Source organism: Primulina eburnea, chromosome 3, assembly GCF_022965805.1.
Source record: "Primulina eburnea isolate SZY01 chromosome 3, ASM2296580v1, whole genome shotgun sequence".
Lineage (NCBI taxonomy): Eukaryota > Viridiplantae > Streptophyta > Magnoliopsida > Lamiales > Gesneriaceae > Primulina > Primulina eburnea.
The window spans coordinates 10036153-10063718 of record NC_133103.1 but is presented as its reverse complement, the minus strand read 5'-3'; the positions used below and the strand labels follow the sequence as shown (position 1 = coordinate 10063718).

Below are 27566 nucleotides of genomic sequence, written 5' to 3'. Positions count from 1 at the left end.
TGATCGTAGAACATCAAACGTTATTCTTCGATGTACATTCTTATATTAACACAATAATTTGTAAATCCGTTGTCCATATAAAATGTATAGAGATATATAACATTATATTGTTTGTAAAATACGTTCTCGGGACACGTGTATGCGTGTGTGATATAAATTTATTTTTTTATGCTTTTAAATATAGTAATACAATGATAATTGAATTATTAAATTTTTTATACATGAAGATGAAGATAATTTTTCCCATAACGGTGATATCATGTTTCGTGATTATTGCTTCGTTATGACTTATGTCTTAAAGTACAGTCACCATCTACATAACTTTGAGCACGTTGCCGAAGTAAAGATGCTTCGGTACCCATACCAATAAATTAGTCTAACAACTTTCTTTGATGTCCCAAAAAATTTCAAAATAAATCATGACTTAATATTTAATATTTCATTATGTTAATAATAAAAGTTTCATGTTAAAAAAAAAACAGTGTAAAAATAATAAAAGTTTTTTACATTGTACTCGATTTCCAATGAACAAAATTACTAAAAATGCCAAAACGGAGATCATACATAACTAAAACCTAATTTCGACAAAAATATATGGACTAAATTTGCAAACAAAAATAGTTATTCTAAGAATTTCAACCTTAATATATTATGCAATGTAGACATTAGACAAGAAGAAAGAATTAAAATGCTATAAAATTAATAAATAAATTATAATGTGGAACCGGGAGGGAAGCAAACGTGAGAAGATCCGGTTCATGGAGATCACCGTCTTTATAAATAATGAGAGCTTAGTCAGGATATATTTTCATTAGTGAGCAAAATTTCTTTGATAGTACATATATAAACGTAGTGCATAAATATATTCAAAGTAAGCATACAATTAAAATACAATAGAATTCTATTTAAGAGTCGTGAATTTTCGATTTTTCGAAATATCAAATTTGTCAATAACAAATTTCGTATGAACATATAAAGATTAACATCGGCCTTATCAATATAAATAATAATGGTATTGGTTCAAAACTTATATAAAATATTCAATAATTTTTTTATTACTTAATTTATGGTAATAAATATGAATTGTTTTTAGAATATAAAATGTCTTTGAAGTAAAATTTAAGCAACTTATTTAAAAAAAATTCAAACTATGCTAGAATATTCAACACTAGTAACGAGTTTTTGAAAATATTTTTTTATCATTATTTTAAAATTTATGAAATAGATAGACTAATCTATAAACAAGAATCTCGAAATTATATTTTAGGTGGAGGAATGTGATGAAAAATTATTAGAACTATAAAAAATTATTTTGAGATGTGTACTATGTGACGACTATTTTTATTTGTTTGTTTGTTTGTAAGTGAGTTCTCTCATCCGGCAGATTATCACACACTAATTCAAATATAAAGGCCGCCCATTTTTTGTATGAAATCAATGGTTGATATTTATATTGCTTTCACCGTAAAAAAAGTAGCAACAATTTATGTGAGACGGTTCACGAGTCGTATTTTGTGAGATGAATATCTTATTTGGTCATTTATGAACAAGTATTACTTTTTAGAGTGAGTCTCATGTGAGACCGTCTCACGGATCATAATCTGTGAGACGGGTCAACCCTATCCATCACAATAAAAAGTAATACGTTTTAGCATAAAAAGTAATATTTTTTCATGGGTGACCCAAATAAGATATCCGTCTCACAAATACGACTCGTGAGACCGTCTCACACAAGTTTTTGCCTACTTTTTATACTAAGAGTATTACTTTTTATTGTCAATATCGATATGGTTGACCCGTCTCACAGATAAAAATTCGTGAGACCGTCTCACAAGAGATCTACTCCTAAAGAATTTTGAGTCTATAAATTAAACTCCGTTATTCCATAAAGATGAAATTCAATATATTTGTATTATATCAGGTTTGATTATTTCGAGTTTGGCTCAAATTTTATAATTATTGAAATTAAAAATAATTATTTTATTACTTATATTTCAATTTATCATCACATCCTTCGACATATCATCGTAACCAAAATGCTTGCTTAAAAGTTTTAAGCTTAATAATATAATATAATATAAATTTTTCATAAAATTATCTATAACTTTTACCCTTCAACTACTTTTTTATGGAGACGAGGAGGCCATCGTGGTCGATATTGAGTTGTAGGATGGTTGATCCCACTCAAATAAATCAAAAACAAAATTTGAATTTCTTGAAGAAAGTGTTTTTTTAACTTTTTATAATAATAACTTCCAGATACATAAAAGAAGAATATTATTTTATAACAATGAAAAAATAACATCATTTTTCTTGATCATATATGTTCATAACTTAAAGGTTTTATTGATTTATTTTATCAAAATTTAGTTTTTGTTCTATGTTTATTATTATTGTTGTAATTTTAGTATTTTTTCGATATAACATCAATGTCGATGTCATGTTAACATATGTAATATCACATATATATGAGCACTTCTAACTAAAATGAAACGTTTGGATTGTGATCACCTATTAGCGCCAAATCATCAAATAGTTGTTCATCAAAAAATTGTGCACAATCAATCTAGTAAGTTTTTTGTAAGACGGTCTCACTGATCTTAATATGTGAGACGGATAAGTCATACTCATTTTTATAATAATAGGTAATATTTTTGACATAAAAAATAATAATTTTTCATGATAAGATATCTGTCTCTTAAAATTGACTCGCAAAACCGGCTCATTAAAGTTTTTGTGTATAAAATATTCTAGAATTTTTTTTGAAACTTTCTAAAGTTCATCTCCGGAAAAAAAACCATGTTGTCCTATTTCCAAAAAATTCTTGCATAAATTTTTAAAAGAAAAAGGTGGCAGCCGACCAAAGAATAATAAAACGAAAACAAAGAGAAGACCGAGCTTGGTGGGGCAAATGAAATCTGAAGGCATGTAAAATCACGATCTAAAAATGTACATATTTTATATGATTTTTTAAATCTTTACCTCCAATGATATAAAATCCTTATGAACAAATTTAACCAGTTTGTTATTATATATAACCTGTTCAATTTTTAAAATATTATCCTATAGACAATATATTTATTTAAACAAAAACTTGTGTGAGACAATCTCACGAGTCAATTTTGTTAAGCGAATATTTTATTTAGATCACTCATGAAAATATTATTTTTTATTGTAAATATAAGCAATAATGTTATGTTTCAATGAAGAAAAATCTACTAGACATTTTATAAAAGACCTATTAATTTATTTATATGACCTGTTTAGTTTTTATGGATTGGCCTATGCATGGTATTACGTATTTTTTTTGCAAATGGTAATATTCTTTAAAAAATGACAGAGAAGACCAAAACAGCAGAAAATGAAATTTTCTTCTGAATTAATCCAAATAATCAAATTTAAGAGATGAGATAGTTTAATATATTTTTAAAAAATATCACTAAAAACTTATTACCATCTATTATTAAATTTTCCAATTTAATATCTATTTTTAAAAAATATAAGATTTCCTATATATAATATATCGCCGGTCGCGTCGGCAATTCTTGTTATGAAAGAATTTCAGATTTCCGCTTCAAATATTAATTTAATGTATTATTTTATAGAGTTGGTACATATTATATATACTCATAATAATTCTATTAAATATTATATCCAGCAAAAACATTATTTAAACTCAAAATTTAAAATTATACATTACATTTTATTCGTTTTGACTTTGCACAAAAAAATATTTTTATTCATCTCATATCTTCTATCTTAACCATAAACTCTATCTCAACCTTCACTACTTCTACAATTAATAACGTATTAGTACATAATATAAGAATATAGTCTAAATTAAGACTAAAAATTATCATACGACTAAGAAAAAACAAATTGACATTGCGATTTTATCATGAAAAGATCACATTGAAATAATAAAATCGAGTATGTAACGAATTCTCAATATAAATGATGCTGATGATGATGATAAAAGTGTATATATATATTCGAAATATGCCTTAAATACACTAAAAATAAAACCAACCATTTGGAGACGAGGGGTCAAAAAAAATTAAATTTCTTTCATTTTTTCTCCAAAAATACATTTACCAATCCTTTGACTTCCACCTGTATACTTATGCAATTAATTAAAGTATTTAAAATACACGAAATCAAATAAATGCCCCGACCCATTTGAGTTAATAACTTAATATTACAAGATAGAGTTAAATATTAATATATGTTGTTTATCAATCGTATTAATATTTGTGTCTATCGATATAATGATGTTTATTTATTGAATATGATAAAGTTTAGAATTGATAGACATAAAAGTTGACACGATTAATGATAACATAGTAAAGTTTTATATAATTAAATTTATTTAAGAAAATTAAAAATGTTGAAAAAAGTTTTAAAATGTCTCCAAATCACACACTTGTGATTGGAGACTATATATATGACGAAGCAGTCAGACTCCAAATGACAAGGCGAGATGCCCAATCACATGAATCTTCTGTATCCGAGTTGTCTCCTTCGCCCTTAGATTACGTCCCCTCTACATATATTCACAACAAGACTTGTGTTATTTCTCCGCCACCGTACTAAAAACGACACAAATTTGCACATCGAAACGAAGCATCGGCTCACAATTTCGCGTCTGTTTTTCTTGACTGAACTTCGTTCCGTTTGTGTTGTTTGTTTTTTCCTCCAGGGAAATGCCGGACGGTGGAGACACCGTCAATGCCGGCGGCACCCACCAACGGCGCCGTGTTGCTGAGTACACGAATGATCAAGAAAAGGATAAGTCTGCTCATGCGGTGCAGATTGCGTTGGAGTATTCGAAAAGTGATTTAGATTCTGAAGCTTTGTTTAATTGCAATGTCGGCCATCATCATCGGGCGGTGAGGTACCTTCTGATGCGTAAAAGGATGCCTGATAATTGGGTTCTGTGCGTTGAGGAATTTGTTTTATGTTGGTGGAGAGTTCTGAATTCTCTGACGTCTTGGAAACGTGCGAGGCTTATGATTCTTGTGCTGCTCTTGATGATGGTGATGGTGTCGGCGTTTCTGAAGTTTTGTCTGTTTTCCGGCTGTGGCAGTACGGCCGCGCACGCTGCCGGGGATTTCGTCGGGCTGAATTTCGTGAACGATTTTTCGTCTAATGTTAAAGGAGAGTATTTTTATTCAAAGTCTTTCGGTTCCAGTAATGTTGGCTTGAAACGGAAGATGAAAGAATCTCCGGTGAGAAGAAAGCATATTTAATGCAAAAGATTGATTTTTTAATATATAATTTTTATGTTTATTTATTTTGATGTGAATTTTGAAGGTTTTTCCATGGAGTTGATGCCATAAAGCTGGCACAATATATTTATATATATATACATACACATATATATATATGCATAAAAATAGTTTCCTTTTATTTATTATCCTTTTCTTTTTTCTTTTTATAAACCCACGACGAGTAAAGGGCCGGCGACCATTTTCAGCGATGAAATTTTCATAATTTTCCAGTTTGTATGAAGAAATTTGAATTTCTATAAATATTAATATTTTAAAGTCCAAGCTCCTTGATTAGTTGACGACCGTTGTGCTATTTCATACCAACAACGTTAAAAAGGACATGATAAATTTTACATTTTCCAACGGGAATCTTGATTGTGGGCTCCTTTTTCACCACTTTAGCAGTGCATTTACTTGAATGTTTTTATAAAACTTTTGATCTTGTTTCTTACTGAATACAGTGCTTACGGAAAGATTCATCTTTGACAGATCCAAGAAATTTGGATGAAACCCAACAGTGATGACTTTTACCAATGTATTTCTAGGCGAAGAAATCGTTCAAGTTTGTCAGGTTTCGCCTTATAATTTAGTAAAAGAAATGCAGCAAACCATTTTTTTCATCTGATAAATTTGTGTTCAAAATCGTTCCAGAGACGGGACAGGCGACGACTGGCTATATTTTGGTTCATGCCAATGGAGGATTGAATCAAATGAGAACTGGTGTAAGTTCAATATTACTATCTTTTATCTGTTTGATTTCGTTATGTTGTGTTTCTGAATGTACCCGTAAGAATGTTGTTTTGATCCCAGATATGTGATATGGTTGCTGTGGCAAAGATTATGAATGCTACACTCGTGCTTCCTTCCCTTGATCATGAGAGCTTTTGGACCGATCCTAGGTACTACTATAATCTTGTGGTGAAAATTTTCGGTTATTTCTTTTTATAAATGTTAATCTTGTCTGAGATTCTGGTATATTTTACAGTGGCTTCAAAGATGTTTTTGATTGGAGGCATTTCATCAAAGTTTTAGCAGATGATATCGATATAGCTGAGAAGTTGCCATCACGATTCGCAGGAGTGAAGCCCTTGGTTAAAGCACCGGTTTCTTGGTCTAAGGTAGAGCAACTAGTTCAATAATCGCGTGTTGGTTCTAGCTAGCTAACGTTAGTCAACTCGTGCGCAGGCTCATTACTACAGAAGAGAGATTCTTCCATTGCTAAAGAAACAAAAGGTGATTAAGTTTAGTCATACGGACTCACGACTCGCGAATAATGGCCTCTCCTCCTCCATCCAGAGGCTAAGGTGTCGTGCAAACTATGAGGCCCTTCGCTACACACCTGAGATTGAGGCGCTCGGAAAGAAATTGGTTAATAGATTGAGAGACGAAGAAGAACCATTCATTGCTCTTCACTTGAGGTAATAGCATCACGTGATTTCCTATCGGTTTGTGCCTGCAAGATTGCACACAGTTGATTTCTTCGACAATTACTTCGCATTCACATATTTTTTTGTCTGGTTAGGTATGAGAAAGACATGCTAGCATTCACTGGTTGTAGCAACAATTTGACTCGTTCTGAGGCCGAGGAACTTCGTGTTATGAGATACAGCGTTAAGCATTGGAAAGAGAAAGAAATCGACAGCGAAGAAAAGAGACTTCAAGGGGGCTGCCCCATGTCTCCAAGAGAGGCAGCTATATTTCTCAAGGCAATGGGATACTCCAGTACAACAAGGATATACATCGTGGCTGGAGAAATATACGGTGACAATAGCATGGATGCGTTTCAAGCAGAGTACCCCAACGTTTTCTTCCACTCTACACTGGCAACAGCAGAAGAGTTGCTACCCTTTAGTCGTTATCAGAATCGCCTTGCTGCCTTGGACTATATCATAGCATTGGAAAGTGATGTTTTTGTTTACACGTACGATGGAAATATGGCAAAAGCTGTGCAGGGGCATAGACGATTTGAAGGATTTAGGAGGACGATAAATCCCGACAGGTTATTGATATTTTTTCATTGGTTTTTTAATCATTCATAAAATAACATGTCCAAATTCATCTTGGTCTGTGGATTGGAAACTAAGTTTCTGGCATTCTGATCCATTTCAGGTTGAATTTTGTTAGACTGATAGACTCGTTGGACAAGGGCTCAATATCTTGGAAGGATTTTGAATCAAAGGTCAAGAAATTACACTCCAACAGAGTTGGAGCACCGTACCTTAGAAACACAGGAGAATTACCTAGACTAGAGGAGAACTTCTACGCGAATCCGTTCCCTGGTTGTGTATGTAATAGATCCCAGGAGCAAATTAAACGTCAGAAACTTGATTAAAGACCCGATATACGAGTTGCTTCACAAAGACAGGAAGTCTTGTCTTTTAGTCAGCGTGTGAAAATATTAGATAACAGTATACATAATTCTATGCGTATAGCAATACATACAGCCTCAGCCGGACACGGGGTATTGCAAGAAACTGGATCTTAACCACACTGGGGAACATTAGCAAGAGTCGGGGTCGTAGAGGGACCGGTGAAACACGTTTTTATGCAGAAAGGCTGCCGGTTACGGCGTACACTCGTTCAAAAGATATCAGAGGCGAAGAGCTGGGGAAGTGATTGAATTGAATTCCAGATAATGCATACATTCAAGTTCCAAATCTTGATACAAAAGAGTAGATACTATATATTTTTTGGGTCATATATCCTACACCAAGACTAATAAAGCTTATCTGCTGTCAGGCTGTAAATGAAATGCAAAGACCGAGTCGAGCTACGCTCTTTCTACTGATGTTGTTACAACTATATAGCAAGATTTTTATAAGATTGTCCATCATCTATAATGTGTATGTTTGATGCTGAATCATTCGACTTCTCGACGTTAGTTTGGGGAAATCTCTTGCGATTCTTCTGAGATTCCACTTTTGGTAGTGAATTCTGGTGAAATTGTAAGAGTTTGTTACAGTCAGATGCTGAACATTAAATGTTTTTGCCTGACATCAACCATGAGTCGTGAAGGGCAAGGGAAGAAATATCATCGCTAAAACGGCATCGGGCATTGAGTATGGAGTAATGGCTCATTCTGAAGTCCGAGGGACCGTTTACTAAAAAAATAAATCTCGACAAAGTCGCAAGACATCGTAGTTTAATAATTGATACTGATTGAAAATTATTGAAATTGAATCGACTTGTCCATTTGGTGGAGTTGCACGTTTTGCAGGCTGTGTGTGATGTGAAAGGGAATGCTGAGAAATTAATGTGGGCAGAAATATAGAAACTGACGGATGCAAACAAGGTAACGTATGAGTAAAGCCTAACACGGTGCCTTAATTTCTGAATTAAATGCGGACCAAAATACATGCATGCCCAAGATTTTGTGTACAAGGAAGGCTCTAGAATCAATTGAGTTTTGACACTAAACGTGTAATCCAGTAAAATAAAGGTGTGTTTAGCTATATTCTTCTAGGTATTTTTTTAAAGTAAATGAGTCGGAAATGTTTGAAAATAAAATCCAAAAGCTAATACAAGCTAAAATTTGAATGTTTGGAGAAAAGTTCTTCTCAGTTTTTTTTTTTTAAAATTGCAACAATATCTTTAACTTACATAACATTTACATTTTTTAATTATCTAAATTTTGATACTCATATCATCAACAATATATTTATATAATTATTATTATAATTTGAATATTTTGTATCAAAATTGTTGAAAATTTATATAAGATTTAATAAAAATAAAATAGCAAATGATTTTTTTTTATATAAATACACCAATTATGTATAAATAAAAAAATCTGGAAATTTAAATTATAAAAATGATTAGTAAAATATAAAATGTTTCTAACAAAATATGATTTTGAATTATATGAATTTTAAATTCATATATAAATTAAATTTAACATTTTAAAAAATCTCCAAAAATAGTTTTAAAAATTGAGAGTAATTATAGAATATGATCAATTCTTTTTTTTTTTTTTTTAAGGATTCATATGTCAAATTGTAACTTTAAATCATTTATAGCTTTATGTAAAAAGTTACAGAAATTGAAGCCGAACAGGTTTTTACAGAAATCCCAAAACACTTTCACTCAACTAGAATCCAAGCTTAAAAATATCTTAAACACTTTTTAAGAGACGAAGCGTTGATAGTGGCGTTGCACGGTGTACCAGACTACGTCGCATGTTCAAGATTTTTGAAAGAATGGTTTTGAATCAATAGAACTCTAACATTAGACGTAATCTAGCTAATATAATAAGAAATTGTAAGATTCGTCCCCTTATATTTTCTTTAAGATTTGTGACTGAAAATAATAAGTTTTGTGAAAACCAACTCCTTTTGCAAGTTTTTTTAATACGTAAATAAAATTTTACAAAATACACCAACACAATACAAATATGTGCTACAAGCCTATTAGTTATCCAACTATGTCATCATGGTAAATAGAGTCATGTTATATATACAATATGGACTATACATTAGGTTACAAAATGCATTTGAAATAGCAAAAATATCCTAAATATATTTTTGAAATAGTTTTTCAAATAAAATACAGAGATAATTTTGTAATTTCAAATATATTTTGTAACTTTCATTGTATATGCAGTGTCATGTGGAAACAAAACAACAAATACAAAGAATGAAATAATACGTGTTTATCTTTGTGAAATAAATTATATGTACCGGTGTCTATGTTGTCGAACAACTTTTTGTTGCTAGCAGTCCAAATAGAATAAACAATGCATGACATGCCTAGCGGTCGATCTCGAAGATCTACGGAAGGCCTTCTTAAACCGTTTGAGCCTACTCCTGATAAACTTGATATTAAGACAACTAGTGTGACGTCAAATGGTACTGATGTGTGTAATGTCACATCAACATTCTTGGTGTAAAACAAATAAGATAACAAACAGTTACTGAAATTGACAAAAGTTGAAAAATTATATGACCGTAATGCAATTTTGACAAAATAGATAACCCAAATCTAAAGATACACACATACATTACCAAAATTGTAATCTGTCCTTGCTATTTATATTAAGCAATTATGGTTGTATTAGTATTTGATAACCTATGTAATCTAAACAGGTTTGGTGTTGTAGTGCCATAATTCCCAGATCAATTGTTATCAAGATTAATCAAGAACTATGGATTATCCAACAGCACATTCAACACAGCAAGAAGATATATCTGATTAAGGACTCAAGAACACAAAGCATTCGGCAATAGAAATTGCCTACGTCCACTGTGGAAGCTCGGAGCACGATTTTATTGATCCACATTTAAAAGTTTACAAGAGCGTTTACAGAATGAAAACTTTCTCAGATCCCATCTACATAGAGCAATGGACTATTATATATATAAGGACTTTGACCTGCTACTGCCCGTTAACTCTTGATAGCTATCTTAAACTCTTCCCACTACAAGTAGTCTCTCCTTTGAGCTTCTATTAGTTACCTCTACTTGTTTAGCATCTGCAGATTACGCGCACACACACATTATATATACATATCCCCGATCTGTATCGATGCTCCGGGAGATATGTTTAAATTAAAGGAAAAAGGTTGAGGTGGGAGACCTGAGTGACTCAATTTGACTTATCCCTAGGGCTGGGCTTATCCCTAGGGCTATAGCCTATATGTCGACATTGAAGCCCAACTCAATTTTATCACATTGGTTACAAATATTAATTTTGGTGAATGTAATAGTAAAATAAATACATCGTTTCAAATCCAAGTTCAAATTATTTCTGAAATCTATTCATTCAAGATCAATTTGGGCATCCAAATACAATCGCTCGATTTATCATCTAAATTGTCAATTTTCAGTTCACTTATTACAAAAACGAAAGAAAAACTTAAAGTTCTACGAATCATTCTCTAAAGTTTACTCCACCGGAATCATGACCTCGTTGGTCCTCAACGGGGGCAGCGTCCACGGCGGATTGTACCGCGCCAGAACAAAATCCCCCGTCACCTTAAATCCATCTCTCTCCAAGCACGCCTTCAACTTCTCCACCTTCTCCGCCACCACTTTCTCACCCGCCACCCCGCTGAACCTCACCACCGCGTACTTCTTCTCCCCCTCCTCCCTCACCACAACTCTCTCATCCACCGGCCGCGGCGCGTCCTCCGCCTTGGAATACTTCGACGGCAGTATGAACTGCATCGTCACCGATTCTCCCCCGCCCTTACTCTGTGTAACCACCGGCGCCGTCATGTCTATCTTCTCCGAGGATCCCGTCTTCGTGATCACCGGAGCTGTCATCGCTATCTTCTCGGGCTTCGAGTTCTGGGGATTGCCCAGCGCGCCTATGTAGTTGGCGAGTATCATGAATCCGCCATCCTTGTTGGAATTGAACTGGGTCGGATCGTATGTGACCTCCGCTACGACGGCGGATCCGTATTTGCGGATTTCGTAGTCTTTAGTCGAGTGGGTTACTTCGAATTTCGGAGTTTCAACTGAGATTTTTCCTAACATCATCCCCATGGTGACTGTGATTCTTGATCCTGCCTAATGGTTAGATCAAGAATATATAGGGAATGATTACTTGGGGAAGAAGAAGAATTCTTACAAAAATTTAAATGGGATTTGCCAAACGAATGGTGAGAAAAATGGGGAGGTGGGTGGAACTCTTTCTGCCACGATTTTGCCCATTCCACCGCGACAAAAGTATTTTTTATTTTTATTTTTTATATTAATTAATAAATTTTTATTTTAGAATTTAAAAAATATGTATTTAATATAAATTAAATAGTAGATATAAATAGACCGGACTATGGTTCAAAACCGGAACTGTTTTTCGAAATCGAAACTAAAATGCTCGAGAACTAGAAGGAAGGACCAACGGTTTCACGATTTGGCCACAAACATGTCCAGTGTTTTGAGAGATTTTAGCAACTATTCTAAAAAAGATAAATCATACATCTTGAAAGCAATATAGTTGCCACAGTTGGTAAGTGATATTATAAATAAAATTTAAGAATAATCGGTGAGCAATAACACTCAATTTCAAATTCAATCATGTCTGGTCGTTTAGAAAGTTCTATGGATCTTCGAAACAAATCATTATGCATATAAATATACATGTAAACCATGTAATCATATGTATTTTTTAATTATTTGTAAGGTGGAAAAGGCTCGAACATGAACCAATGCCAACTAATGACATTTATGGATTATTTCACCCTACCCCTGCAAGCAGTGTCTGTAGGGGTACATCCAAAGGTCAGAATTTTTTCTGGTCCAATTTTTTTTTTAATTTTTTTATTTCCCATAATATGAATCTCAATCTTTGATCCTGGGTCGAACCTTCCGACATTTATGGTGCCACCTGAGCTAATGGATATAATCACACTCGCGCCAAATTGAACACGAGGTGCAATTAATAAAGTTGTTCTTTTGCAGGGGGTAAAACTTTTAGTTTTCCCTTTTTATGGGGGCAAATGAATACGTGTCTATTCTTCGGGTGCAATGTGCAAATTGACCCTACAGTTGGAGGGAAACCATAAAATTACTCCAAAATTTAACCGCTCAAAAACAAATCAACAGTCCCTCCAAGTCCATGCTATCTTCTTCATTGAACCCTCCAAAATTTTGAAATCCTCCCCCACTCTTAGGTTATTTGTTGTTCAGTTCCCCCGTACGCTATTCATTCTGAATCTTCCTCTGTAAAGAAATGGGTAAAATGGGCAAACAAAGCAAATCGAAGAAACCAGACGCCGTGGGTAAAGGAAAGGTGACCCCAGTTCAAATCGCATTCATCGTTGATCGTTACCTTTGCGACAACAGCTATAACCAGACCCGCTCCAGTTTCCGCTCCGAGGCATCCCATCTCATCTCCAAGTCTCCCGTTCAAGAAGTAATCATTAGTTTTGATTTTCTGTGATTTCATGTCAAAATCTGTAATGGGTCTTGTTTGTTTATCTATTTGCTTCCAATGTTGAAGGCTCCGAAGACCTTGCTGAGTTTGGGGGCGATTTTGGACGAGTATATTACGTTGAAGGAGCAGAAACTATCTGTAAATCAAGAACGGTGCCGTCTGGAGCAGGAGAAGTTGCGGGTTCAGAATCTGCTTAAAGGCATGCAGGATGTCATGAATGCGTACAATTCTAGTGTTGTTACGCTGCCTCCTCCGTTGCCGCAGCCACCTGCTGTTGCATCGCGGGTGGTGGTATCTCAAGCTGAGGTCTCTGTTGTGGCTTCTGCAGGTACCCATTATCGGCAATAGCTTAACTTTGCTATGTTTACTTGTGGTAATATCAGTAGATTTTTGTTGGGTTCTCCATTTTCTTTCTTCTAAACTTATGTTCGTGTGAAATTAGATAGCTTGATAAGCTTGAACTACGGAATCATCTTTCTTGTCATCTAGTTTGTGGGTGGCGAAATTACAATGATGAATGGCGTGCTTTAGTCTTATTTGTAGGATTAAGGACCGGTTGTATTGATCTGATGCATCAAATATATTTTATTTGCGGGGGCAGACCCTGATTGCCCTGAGTGGTTATTGTTACACACTGTAATCTGAGATTAGCATACTGTTGGTTCATTAGTTGTTAGACTACATTGTTGACTAGTTATTTGACTTCATTCACTTCTTTTACATGTATAAATAGACCCACCATGTGACAAAAAAATTCTCTCGAATAGAAATTTTCTCTCACTTATAAGCTGAGAAGCTTTCTCTGTTCATCTTCGTTCCCCACGATCATCGATCAATTAACTCAAGTTGCGTGATCTATGTGCACTTTAACATGGTATCAGAGCCCGAGTTTCACCGTTATGTGTTGGACTGCCTATAATTAAGCCACCTCTGCTCTCTCGAATAGAAATTTTCTCTCACTTCTAAGCTGAGAAGCTTTCTCTGTTCAACTTCGTTCCCCACGATCATCGATCAATTAACTCAAGTTGCGTGATCTATGCGCACTTTAACAGTTATGCCTTGTACTTAAATAGCGCATCTGCACATGAGAAATGTGAATCATAAAATTGTCTCAGATTTGGCCTGCAGCAGCTTTGTTTATACCTTCCCTTCTTAAGGCCTCCCAGTTCGAATTGTGATAATCTCGATATGTCGATGGATCCGAAACATATATGCAGTTATACTACAGAGGGAATTTGACAATGATCCACTCACGGAGTGAATATTCTTTAAATGGAACTATGGTGTCCTTAAAGTTGTCATTTGATTTATTTAGCCCCAAAGCCATAATAATTTACTTCACCAGTAATTGTTGAACTATTAGCAACCCTGTGGAGGTCTTGGTCAAGAGATGCACACATTACCCTCTTCCGATATTATAGCACTCATCAACGATGAACTGATAGAAATCTCATGGGGGAAAGATGGAATCTAGCGTGTACACATGCATATACATTAATTCATATTTGCATAACTTCTGCAGCAACCAAAATCTGTTTGTATTTCACTGTTCTCTGTGAAATGCTTCCATCTTATATAAATATCTCCAGAAAACTGTAAATTGTTGTTTAATGAACTTAGTTATTATGTTCTTCAGGCTGCCATCCCATGTACCATAGTCCTGCGATCATGTCTACGTCCAGGTCCTCAAACAGCCAGCCAGATCCCTCAAAATTTTCAACTCCATCGATCAGCAATGTAAATGCAAAAAGGCAAGGACCAAAAGATGTTTCAAATGTTTCGACAAATATTAAGAGATCTCGCAGATGCACAGAACCAAAAGGTAAATTGTTCAAAGAAAAGGTCACCTTTCTGCTTACAGTTATCTTTTTTGGTGCTTACTTTATATTTTTCTTATCGTATATGTCATCCCAGGTGCAGAAGGGTGTAATGCCGAACACAATCAAGATAGGTCTTTGATAAATTCTGTGTCACATGTTGTTGAAAATGCTCATAATGGATCTCTGATTCAAGGATCTAATGTTGTCAAATGTTTGTTCAATGAGCAAGTTCAATCCCCTCCAGTGAATTCCACTGTCCCTAAAACACCTCCACGAGCTTCTTCTCAACCCGACAAACTTGTTTCTTCATCGGACATTTGCTCAGCTGCTGCTTCCACTGAAGTCTCTACTCAACAAATCATTTCAAATAACTGCACAATAATCTCTTCAGAGACAATTCGAGTTACCCCCACAAAACAAATTGGCTATTATTCAATAGAGAAAAACCATTGCATCACAACTTGTTCACCTGTTAATACAAGCGTCAAGAAGTTTAGCATGAAGGACCATGTAAAAGGCAAGCTGGATTTTGGCGTGCCGGAATTACCAATGATTCCTGAGCACCAAACTCCAGAGGGTACTTCAACATCTGAATCCGACTTAGATGCAAATTTTCTTGACATGGATTTTTCAAATTTGGAAGCTTTAGGTTTAGACTTCAATTTTTCTGAGTTTCTCGCTGGCTGTGACTTTGAAAGTGAAGGACTTGGTTTATCTTCGCAGCAAGTAACGGATTCATCTCCTGATTCTCAATCAGGGTATCTATTTTGGCTTCTCTACAAATACCTTTTAGTTGAGAATAAACTTTTATGCCTTAACCTTATATTGCTGCACATTCATTTCAGGTCCACTTATACACCTGAGAATGTTAACATGGATGCTCAGCAAATAACATCACATAAAGAAGTCAATTTAGTGGGTAAGCTTAAGAACTCGAGTGTTGTATATTTTGATGCAGTCTTAAGTTGTCCTACGGAACTGAAGTGGCTATATTTTCTTGTATATTAGCTGGTTCAGATTCTGTGGCATCCCTGCATGCTGTCACTAAATGTATCAGGATCGTGAGTCCTGGTAATTTTCTATCCCAGTTACTTGGTTCTTTTAACTCCTCTAACATGCCTGGCTTTGATTTGACGGAGATTTGTTGATTTGTTGCAGTAAAATGCCATATAAGCTCTCTGAATCTTGAAAATTAGAGATTATGTTAATTGATCGCGTAGCTAACAGAGGATATGATCGCATAAAGACGGCCAAAAGTATAGATACTCAAGTCTAGATTGTGCTTAGCTGATTGACTTTTAACAGCAGTTTGTAAAGGTAATAGATTTATTTGGCTACATGTTCTTCATTCATAACCATGTTGGATCTCATAAAATTACTTTTCTATATTTTCTTAATGACTGATGGAACTATTTGGATTCATTTCTTGACACTTTTAGTGAAACTTCTTTCCTATTTATCGTTTGCGTGACAGACCTTTGGTCTTCGAAAATGTTTCTTGGAGAGAAATGTAAAAGTTGGAGGAGAAGCTGAAAATATATATATTTTTTCGGATGTCTGACAATGTAATTTTCTGAAGCAATTGGGCCAAAAAATATTGGCTCAGTTTTAAAAGTTGTAATTCATATTAAGGCCCAATACATATGCAATATTGGCTTTGCTTGCATGCCGATACCCTTATGTTATGGATTAAGGGTATCTGCATGCTAATTGCTACATATAATGAGGATTACCCAATCTTCACAAAACTGCTGCCTAATATACCATATATAGATTGTAGAGCCACAGGTTAAAAATAAGATGTTTTGCAAAATATAACTTGTTTAGTGGGAACTGGGAAGCTGGGGTCATTACTATTAAATTTCGAATCCGATGTCTCGTCACAAAGTATGAAATTTTGTCGTCAAATTTGACTACAACATCTACCTACGAAATTAAATTAAAGGTTTGTGTTTTTAAATTCCACCAACAGGCTAAATCTATTAAAATTACATGGAACTCATTATTTGGCTTAACCATCTTCATTTTCAAGTCAAAGTCCACTCTTACTTATAGTCATCATATATTCGAGTTTAAGTTCAACTGAAACTCGAAAATTCTTTTTTTTTTTGTTCGAGTTCGATTAGAATCAAGCTCAAGTTTGAGTTCGACTAAAAAATATGTAAAAATATTAACATGCTACTCGAAATTAAAGGTTCAAAAGATATTATTTTAATAAAATATAAAATCTCATTAATTATTGCACAATGAAATTTGTGTTCAAGTTAGATTAGAGAAAAACTCCGAACATGTTTGAGTTCGATTAAAATTCGATAATTTCGCTGCAAATCAAATATTTCTTGAAACAACTTGAGAATATCGTGAAATGACTCGATCAGTTTGATTAGACAATCTTATTCCTCTCTTTTTAATTTTCTATAAATATATATATTTTTATATAATATATGCGTAATTGATTTTGCCACCAGTTTTATATTTAAAAAATTGATATATAATATATGCGTAATTGATTTTGCCACCAGTTTTATATTTAAAAAATTGATTACTGATAATGGCGGTGGCAGCTCGACCAATAAGAAAAGTGATATTTTAGAAATAAGTTATGTTACAAGATTTAAAATTCCACAGTAATTCTAAGTAATAAATTTTATCTTGAATGTTTCAAAATTTTAGTGTTCTATATTGACTGTTTATATTTGGAACGAATAAATTGGTCAATAAGTTCTGGGTGGAGATGAAAATTTGGCATGGAACGATACATTTGGTCAACATTTTATTGATTATCAAATAGAAACTCCATGAAGAATGCTTATATTTTCCATGAAAATTGTGTCTTTAAGATGACTCCTAATTAACCCACACCCAAAAAATCAAATTATTTTTAGATTTGAAATTTTTTTAATTCACACATATTAACTAATTTATATTTGCTCTGATCAATTTTATATTGGTATAACCATAATTTACAATGCTGATTTATATTTGCTCTGATCAATTTTATATTGGTATAACGATTATTTACAACGGTCTGGAATATTAAATGAAGTAGTAAATATCAAAATATACCCTTTTACTTGGTAATTATATGGGTTATTTCAACTTCCATGTTTCATTCTATATATATTATATGTTAGTCGTTCGTTTCATATTTTATATACATGCACGCACCGTGTGATGTAATATCCATAGTACGAGGAAACAAAATCAAGAACGTGTTAAATATATTAATTAATTACGACCTTGTCGAAATAATTATGTAGAAGCTTCCATATGTGTGTGAAACTTCAAAACGTGAAGACATCCCAACACGTCTCTAAAAAAATGAGGAGTCAACTCCAACAATAAAATGATTATATTTTCAAAATAGGAAAAAACATTATTACTTAAAATAATTAATACAACTTTACGCGTGGGTTCCACTCCTCGACAGACAAGCGCCACCCTACATTTTAGAGACTAGAACTCGTCAAATTTGACATGCATGGAACCAAAGCACTATTGATTTTTTAGAGATGAATAGTCAAAGCGTATTTTATTATTATTATTATTTTAAATTTTAACAATGTAAATAGAAAATATGACGTTTAAAAGGAGATACAAAATGTATTAAATCGTTCTGTTCTGCATAAAATTTGGTTAAAAATATTTTCTACGTTTGATTTTTATTATTTGTTTATTATCGAAGAAATGACAAAATATCATATGTATTCCCCGTAATCCCTCTCTCTCCATCTCCCTATATAAACACAAATCTCTCATTCCACATTAAACGTCTACAACACACCCATCCCAAATATCAAAAAGCAAAGAAAACAAAAACCAAGAAATCCAACAATGGCTTCTTCCACCATGAAAGTGCCCATGATTCTCTTCTTCCTCGGCTCTCTCTTCTTCCAAGAAACCTTAGGTACGCTCAATATATGTTAACAACTAATGATTCTTTTATCAGTTTGTTTTATGAATCTTGATTTATGATTGTAATTTTGTTCGTTACAGCCGAGGTTACGTGTGAGAATTTGCCTAAGAATCTTTGTTCCTTCGCGATCGCATCGTCGGGGAAGAGATGCCTGCTGGAAAACTACAGGAATGAAGAAGGGAACCTCGACTACACGTGCAAGACATCGGAGGTGGTTGTGGAGAGGTTGGCTGGATACATAGAGAGCGATGAGTGCGTGAGTGCGTGTGGTGTCGACCGTGAGTTCGTAGGAATTTCCTCCGATGCTTTCTTCTCCCCGGAATTCGCCGCCAACCTCTGCTCGCCAGCTTGCTACCAGAACTGCCCGAATATTGTTGACCTCTATTTCAACCTCGCCGCCGCTGAAGGTACTAAAATTTAACAAAAATCGATATTTCATCAAACGATTTATATAAATCTCTACAAAAGGTTAACAAATTGCATATATGATAAATTATTTATATGTTAAATATTTTTCAGGAGTCTATCTGCCAGCTCTTTGTGAAAAGCAGAGGTCCAGCCCCCACCGCGCTATGTTTGAGCTTTTGAGCAGCAGTGGCGATGCCGCCCCCGGCCCGATTGCGGACGACCTTGCTCAGGCGCCTGCTCCGGCTATGTACTAAATGATTTGAAGGATTTCCAATGGAGTTTTGAGGCTCAAGAGTCGAGATTCTTTATATTATTTTACTGTAAAAACGAGAAATGAGGATCTTATTTATAGTATATATATATTGTATGGATGTCGGAAGGAAGTGTTCGGATTCTTTGCTTTGGATTAGGTTTTGGTTCAAGTTCTTTTTGTGATACTATCATTCAAATTCGATATTAATAAATGAATAACTTCTTTGAATATATTAAGGTTAATAGAAAGAATCTTTTGTAATTAGAACGCCGACATTTGATGTTCAAACCAACACCAACAATATTATGTATTTTTAGGTGTCAAGCTATAGATTTTTTTTTTTTTTACTTTGCAGAAGGGCGCGTGCGAGAGCGGGAGGGGTTGGGCGATAGGGTTGGCCTCTGACCCGTTGCCCTCCCTTTCACTTTCCCTCTTTTTTTTTTTTTCAATAAAATATGGAAAAAATGGAACGGCTCAATATATATATATATATATATATATATATATATATATATATATATATATATATATATATATATATATATATATATATATATATATATATATATAAATTAATTGTTAAAAAATCAAATTTTTATTTATAATACTCCTCACCAATAAAAAATTATTGCATTCATCCAAACACATTATTCTACATCATAAATCACTTCAAAAATCGTCTTACCGAAAATTCAGCTGAAGAAATATATATACAATCCTTTTGAAGTATATTTTGCAAATGACACATGATCAATTTAACTTCCATGAACGTCTATGTCAAAAGTTTAGTATAAGAAATAATATTTAATTTTCAATTAATATATATTTCATTTAATTTAATTTTAGATTATTGTAATTCACATTTCAATTAATATAATTCTTCTCGAAAATAGTCAATGTAAACTACAAGAAATGTTTATCCGAAATGAGATTATCTTAGATAGTTCATGACTATCTTAAGTATAAGCCATGAGGACTATTTTTTGTTTTTATTATCACATTATATTTATAGTCGTTGCAATCTAGTGGTTGGAATATAGCTGTTGCATAACAAGAACAATATACATAAATACCTTGTATAATAATTCTTTAATTTTAAATAAATTATACTCGTACAATAAGATAAAATAATTTTAAGTAACAAATATATTTAAAAATAATATTATTATTTATTTTAAGTAATTATCATCTAAAATTTTAAAATAAAATTTAAAAATATATTTATTTAATATGAGATAAAAATAAAGATGAATGAGTGAACAATGAAACCCATAAATAACGGTGCCAATGTTAAAATAAATTGAGAAATAAATGTTTTAATATAATGTGCATGCGATATGTGAAACTTAAAATTTTTGATGAGAAGATGAGTGTTATAACACCTACCATTGTGAATGGAGTTTTTCTATTATTGTTAGTCGTTTGATTAATAACTATATGAAAATACATATGTGAATTATAATAGCTAGTGTTCCAAATAAATATAAAGAATGAGTGTTTCCATAAATCACGTGAGTCGTTCATATTGTTATAATAATTGATATCATAAAAAAAACTTCATATGTAATATAAAATAATCCATAATTTCAGAGTCACATTAATTAAAAAATATATCATTTTTGACAGAGCGTTTAAGATAGTTAGGCTGCGTTTGGTTGGAAGGATATGATAAACTAATGATTAGTACGTAAATGATAAAGAAAATGATTTTGGTAGGATTGTAATATATGGTGTAAAATAATATTATGTTTGGTAAGATTTTTAAGTGTAGGATAATTTTGAATTTTTGGATGAAAAGACGAAATTGCCCTTCCCCTTCGCGACGGCGGCTGCCGGTCGCGAATGGTGGCAGTTTCCGGAAACTTAGCGACGGATTTTAAAAACCGTCGCTATTAGCGGCGGTTTTTGAGAAACCGTCGCCGATCTGGTTTTGAACTATTTTAGTTACTAAAAAATTTGACATTTAGCGACCGTTTGAAAAAAACCGTCGCTATTTGCGACGGTTTTTTACAAATCGTCGCTAAACAGCTGTCGGCCGGCGGTCCATCGCCTGTCGGCCGGTGCTCGGCCACGGTTGGCGGTCCGTCGGCGGTCGACCGGTGGTCGGCCGGTGGCGGTTGTGGAGGCGGCAGTCGGTGGCGGGAAGTGGTGGTAAGTTTGATTTTAGGCGGGAAGTGGTGGTGAGTTTGAATTTAGGAGAAGGGTAAAATTGGAAAAATAGGAGGTATTAAGAGTGGGATAAATAATCCTAGGGGGTGAGGGGGTATTATTTTAACCTACCTAATATAACCTAATCATTCATAGGAGGGATTGACTTGGTTAAATAATCACCCCAACCAAACGCCGGATAGAGTAGGATAAAATTATCTATCCTACCCAATCACTCCAACCAAACGTTACCTTATAGTATAAGACAAAGCGAATCGAGGACGCACATCAAAATCTGAGCTAATCAGTCAAAGGATACTAGGGTGATGGATAGTTTTTTTTTTTTTTTTATTGCGGAAGATATTATTTATTTTATTGTTCTAGATTTTTAATGGTGCGGTTTGTTTGTTTTTACTTGTGAAACTGCTCAAATGAGTAGAAAATTCCATAAATCATTTAAGTTTGAGATCAGTTTAAAAGAAATAAGAAAAACTTTTACCATATGGAAAGACATTTTCACGGTACATTTAAAATAGGGAAAATTATATTTCAATTTAGTATGTTTGTTTATTTATGATTTTAGTAATCTATAGCATTAAATTTCAGTAATAGTTATTTAACTTCTGATTTTTGGTGATTTTATTACTTATCTTTATCGAAAATGTTGATGTGACACTACACAAGTCAGTGTCACACTTGTGCTACCTCAACGTCAAAATGAATAAAATTACAAAAAAAAAAAGATAACGGATTAAAACTAAAATTTGAAAACATAAATTATAATCGCAAATAAACAAACAAGACAACATGGGGTGATGGAAAAACCGATCGAAAGGGAAGTAACAAACATTATTTTAAAAAACCAAATAAATTTTACAATTAACAGATAGGAAAATCTTCTGGAGGTGGAGGCAATCTTGCGCTCCGCCCATTCTCCACAACGAAAGCTGTAGCTAGACCATCGGCAAATGCATGTCCAATTGAGAATGAAACAGCCACACTCCTGAAATTTTATTTACTTTGTTTCTCAATTAAATTCTTGATGCAAAAATATATATCTACCCACAAAATTGAAGAATATGGAACCTTTAACAATATATTCAATTAAAGGAAAATCGCCAAATTCATCCTATAAGTTGTCATCTTTTATATTTCGTGTTCTAATTTGTCAAACTTGAGTCTTACTTTTTAATTTTGTCTCTTGTTGGTTCATAGTCATTTCGTGGGTGAACTTACATGGTGTGAGAAAATATTGACGTGACACCAAAAAATTGACATTTTTGGCTCCATGTCAATCCTCCACAGATCGAAATGATACTAAAAATTGACCCAAAAAAACCCCTTAATGATGGTAATATATATTTAATATAATCACCTGGATTGTTTGCACGGAATCGAATAACAGCCCATCCTCCAACAGGCACAGCAATGGTGTTCCGTTGTACAGGATCTCTAGTGTTGAACTTTCCTCTATCAACCGCAGGATCATAATTACCGAACCCTTGAGCCAGCACAAAGAAATTGAATCCATGCAAATGTAGTGGGTGACTTTCTGTCACAAGCATGGCTGTATTCTGCAACACAATCTCGATCACAGAGTCGAACTTTACTTGCTTCACCTTCGTTGACTTTGGGGCAAACAAAAGCGCCGGATTGAAACTAAGACTCGTATCCGTGTAATTGAACTTAAATGATGGACTATCAGGGAAATCTGTGGTGTATATCCCGTCAACGTTTCTGTAAAATGCTTCGAGTATCGATGTGGTGGTGGGAAATTGAAACGAGTTATTGTTCATTCTCCCTGCAAATTTCATCCCGAATGGAGCGGTGCATATTTCGTGGTCCCCCTCTTACTCCAATTATATATGAATCTTTCTCAATAGGCAAATACTCGGATTCAGTTTGGATTGGTGATATGATCTGGGTAAGAAACCGAAAGGAATGAATGTCAATAATTTTATGAATTGAGGATTTGAAATCCAATATTTTTTATGGATTCGAAAATCATCTAAACATGTTGATGTGTTCAATTGGATCACGTATTAAAAATCCAAATCCTCCTATCGAGAGCGCCCTTAGATTTAAAAATAAAACAACACTCACGTGTATAGATTTTATGTAGTATTATACGGATACCCTTAAAATTATGAGAATATCATAGATATATAAGAACTAAAGAAATAAATCATTGGAAACTGAGCCGGTTTAATAAACTAGTTTTGAATCCGTGGAATATAACATGTTTATTAATTATAACACACGAACTGAAAATGTAAATATACAATTTTTTTTAATAAGAGTTGCAACTTTTTTATTCAGGACGTCGTCATGTGTATTATTGTATCGTTATAATCAACTCAAAATCATGGTTTAAAATAATGGGAATTAATATTCGGTTAAAATTACTATAACAATTATAATAATTATATATAATATATAATTGTAAAAACGATATTAAACAAATTATAATACAGTCCAAGGGGAGCAATCTTTTCAACCAATGATCGATATTAATTTTTATAGCTTTTACTGTCCTTTATCTATGATTGTTTTTCGTGACATCATTACATGACATCGATCGACTAATTTGATTATCACTAAATCCTTAAAACTTTAACCATCTGTTTTATTCTATCTATTTTAATTTCCATATACATACAAGGATATGACTTTGGTTGCTCTTTTCCCTTTAACATTAATTATAGCATGCAACACTGTAAAGTTTTTGAGGAGACAAAATTCACATACGAAATGGTTGTTGGGGAACTATGTTGCCTTACAATAGTTAGATATATAAGCACCTCTTGAGTACGAGGCCTCAATTATGACCCAACTTCTTTCCTTTTTTTCACCTGTGAATGGAAATTATGGAATTAAATTGTTTTCAAATTAAAAAATTAGAAAAAATAAATTATTAAAAGCTAGAAATGTTCTAGAATCTATATAGTCCAGGTTATGACATCTTATATATGATAACTTTTAATAATAACGCCATATATAGATGCGTACATATTTTATCCTATATTGTGCAAAGATATTTAATATAGTGTAACTTATTCTATCCATAGTCAAAGGTGAAAAAACGTTAATTGGGGGATACTACCCATGTCCTTAATTGAAAGCTGAAGATCTGATATTGAATTTGTTAATATTAGGAAAAACGGTAACTTTGATCTTATATGTTGTTATTGCACTCATCAATATTGTCTTATTATTGTCCTAATCAATCACGTATCTTTCGATTTTGATTATTTTATTCATTTTTGAATTGGGTGATGATGTTACATTTTCACATCAGTATAATGTCAGTGGTCACATATGTGTCGTATACTGTCATATCAAAGTCATGTCGGAAAAATGACTAAGATTTAAAAAATAACAAATATAGCCGATCAAGATTGAAATTTGATAACATATATGACTAAAACCACATAAGGACAAATATATATTACTAATATTGTAGTTTCTATGCATTATTATACAATTGACATATTTTATATGTAATATTATTTACGATAATATACTTTCGTTCATCCTAAATATTTTTAGCTGTTGTTGGTAAATGTCTTACATAAACGAGAATAAAATTATGAGTGAAACAATAAGCTAAATGGCTGGTTGCATTTTTTTGTCTTGCAATTTGTGTTTTTCACTTTAGATATGGGCAATGCTGAATTTGTATTTTAGTCATTTAACTTATATGTTTTTTCGTTGTTCATCCTTTTATAGTGAATTTTCAATTTTAGGCATGTAACATGTTTGTTTTCTTTTATTTTTGGTTTTGTAACTTGTATGTTTTTTTGGGTAATTTTTTTGGTTGAAAAGGACTAAAAATTGAAGAAACATAAAAATACAGGATGAAAAATGAAAATTCACTTTATAGGAACCAAAAATGAAAAAAAAAATGCAAGTTATTAGAATAAAAATTCAAATTCATTTTTATCCTGATCAAAATTGTAAGAAAAAAGAAATTACAAGACCAATAATTGTCTCGAGAATATTGTTGGGGACAATAATTATAATTGAATATGCTAGATAGAGTAATAGAAACGCGGTGCTCGAGTTGGCATACGATTTAAAATATTTAAGTTGCTTCATTACTAGAGATTATAAATTTTGATAAAACGACAAACGTTCGTTCCTACAAAATATGTTATTTTTCCCGATTAAGCTCCTTATTCCTGAATTCTCGACTCTTATTCAGGCTGCAAGAATTGAATTTTTCAGTGCTAATAATTTTTTCATATACAACCGTTAATTTTTTCTTGATATGGCGTTTTGTTATTATTTATGTTCAGAAATAAACACTGTAAACTAGAAAAATAGTTTCTTGATGGCCCTAAGAGTGACAATATAATTAATACATGGAGCTAAGAACAGCAAATGCACTCAATTCAACTAGCTAATTATGCAACACTCATGTTGGCAGAGTGGCATCAGCCTCCCTTTGTTGGGAGAAGATCTTTCGAGACTCGTTGTAAACTTCTCACCCCAATTATTTTAAAAAAAAAAAAACCAATTATCTCACTTCTAAAACAGTCAGTCAGTCGGTCACAAAGCACTTCACCAGTGGTGTGTGTAAGAGCCGATGACATTGGGTTCACCCGAAGCAACAGTTCCTCGAGCAATTCAAACTTAACCCATCTACTCTAAAATCCACAACTTTAATCAAGCTGTCAACTCGTGTTGGATTGGCAGGTCGGGTTAATTTTTGACACCACTTTGACATTATTTATGGATCGAAATTGAAAGTATCACATTAGTTTCGTGCTACAAAATGAAATTAAAACAAATCAATAGCAAGTGGAACGGGAAAAAAAAACAAAGCAAAATAAAAATTCACTTTGAAATTTATATAGCATAATGCCATCGTTCAAATTATGCCATCAAATGTCTGTCATCTTCTAATTATAATGCCATATTATATAGATATATTTTCTTTTAAAAAATTAGATGTATATATTTTATCCTATATATTGAAATTCATCTCAATGCCTAGTTAAAATTATTGAATAATGATATATACAAAATTATTGAATGATTAATATATGTAGATTTCATAATAAAAATTCACATATATGATATAAAAATATTTATAGTGTTTACTTATTCTGCCCACATTTAGATAATATTTTTGGCATAAAAGTGGTGGGAAAATGTAATTTGATAATTCGATCCTTAATTAAAGACTGAGTCGAGAAGGTGAGAAGAGAGAGTGATGTTGTTTTTTACTTTTGTTGTTATTATTTTCTACAGTTTATTTATATTAAACGTAAATATAAATAATTACGAGAAACTGATTTCGTTCATCCAAAATTTTTTATGCAGTTGGTAAATGTTTTACGTTAATGGGAGTAGAATTATGAGTGAAACAATAAGTTAAATGATTGGTTGATTTATAACTATCGGGGTGCAATAACTGTTTTTCTCGTTAGAGCAATTGAAACGTGACATTTTTTTTTGTTATATAGCTTAAAATATTTGAGTTGCATCGCTACTATCAGCTATAATTTTTGGTAAAAATAACAAGCGATGAGTCATAAAATAATTTTATTAAATATATAATTCGAGAAAGAAATCAAGAATTTCTTAAGATATAAAGGGATGTAAGATGTTGATTTTTTTGGGGTAGATTTATATAGTATAAAATATGTATTAGTTTACTCTAAGATGTAATAATGGAATATTTTGGCATTTCTAAAAAAGATTAAATTTGTAATAACTATTCAAAGAGATGTGAAAATTAAAGATAAAATAAAATAAGGTCATATCAAAATTTATATATAAAACAAACATGACTTTAAATAAAATTAAACTAAAAATTGGGGAACCAAGGATTGAAGATATCACGTATCATATTAGTGGCTAAGTTGAAG

At 32.8% G+C, this 27566-nt stretch overlaps 4 protein-coding genes across 4 annotated transcripts; 3 read left to right on the top strand and 1 right to left on the bottom strand.

Annotated features, from left to right (window-relative positions):
- The first annotated feature begins 4471 nt into the window (after positions 1-4471).
- LOC140826199 (O-fucosyltransferase 19-like) lies at positions 4472-8111 on the top strand. The gene is made up of 8 exons (XM_073188382.1): positions 4472-5228; positions 5760-5841; positions 5922-5992; positions 6081-6169; positions 6256-6388; positions 6456-6688; positions 6793-7269; positions 7380-8111. Exons 1-8 carry the CDS (start codon positions 4704-4706, stop codon positions 7600-7602), a joined length of 1833 nt encoding a protein of 610 aa, XP_073044483.1. The 5' UTR covers positions 4472-4703; the 3' UTR covers positions 7603-8111.
- A 2883-nt stretch (positions 8112-10994) lies between these two features.
- LOC140828204 (heme-binding-like protein At3g10130, chloroplastic) lies at positions 10995-11914 on the bottom strand. The gene has a single exon (XM_073191185.1). It carries the CDS (start codon positions 11750-11752, stop codon positions 11150-11152), a length of 603 nt encoding a protein of 200 aa, XP_073047286.1. The 5' UTR covers positions 11753-11914; the 3' UTR covers positions 10995-11149.
- An 866-nt stretch (positions 11915-12780) lies between these two features.
- On the top strand, positions 12781-16423 carry LOC140828203 (uncharacterized). Its single transcript, XM_073191183.1, has 7 exons — positions 12781-13124; positions 13212-13473; positions 14782-14967; positions 15060-15723; positions 15811-15884; positions 15974-16036; positions 16124-16423. Exons 1-7 carry the CDS (start codon positions 12942-12944, stop codon positions 16159-16161), a joined length of 1470 nt encoding a protein of 489 aa, XP_073047284.1. The 5' UTR covers positions 12781-12941; the 3' UTR covers positions 16162-16423.
- Positions 16424-18712: 2289 nt separating this feature from the next.
- LOC140828202 (uncharacterized) lies at positions 18713-19772 on the top strand. Its single transcript, XM_073191182.1, has 3 exons — positions 18713-18872; positions 18962-19288; positions 19401-19772. The coding sequence occupies exons 1-3, from the start codon at positions 18800-18802 to the stop codon at positions 19541-19543; spliced, it is 543 nt and encodes a 180-aa protein (XP_073047283.1). The 5' UTR covers positions 18713-18799; the 3' UTR covers positions 19544-19772.
- Positions 19773-27566: the final 7794 nt, after the last annotated feature.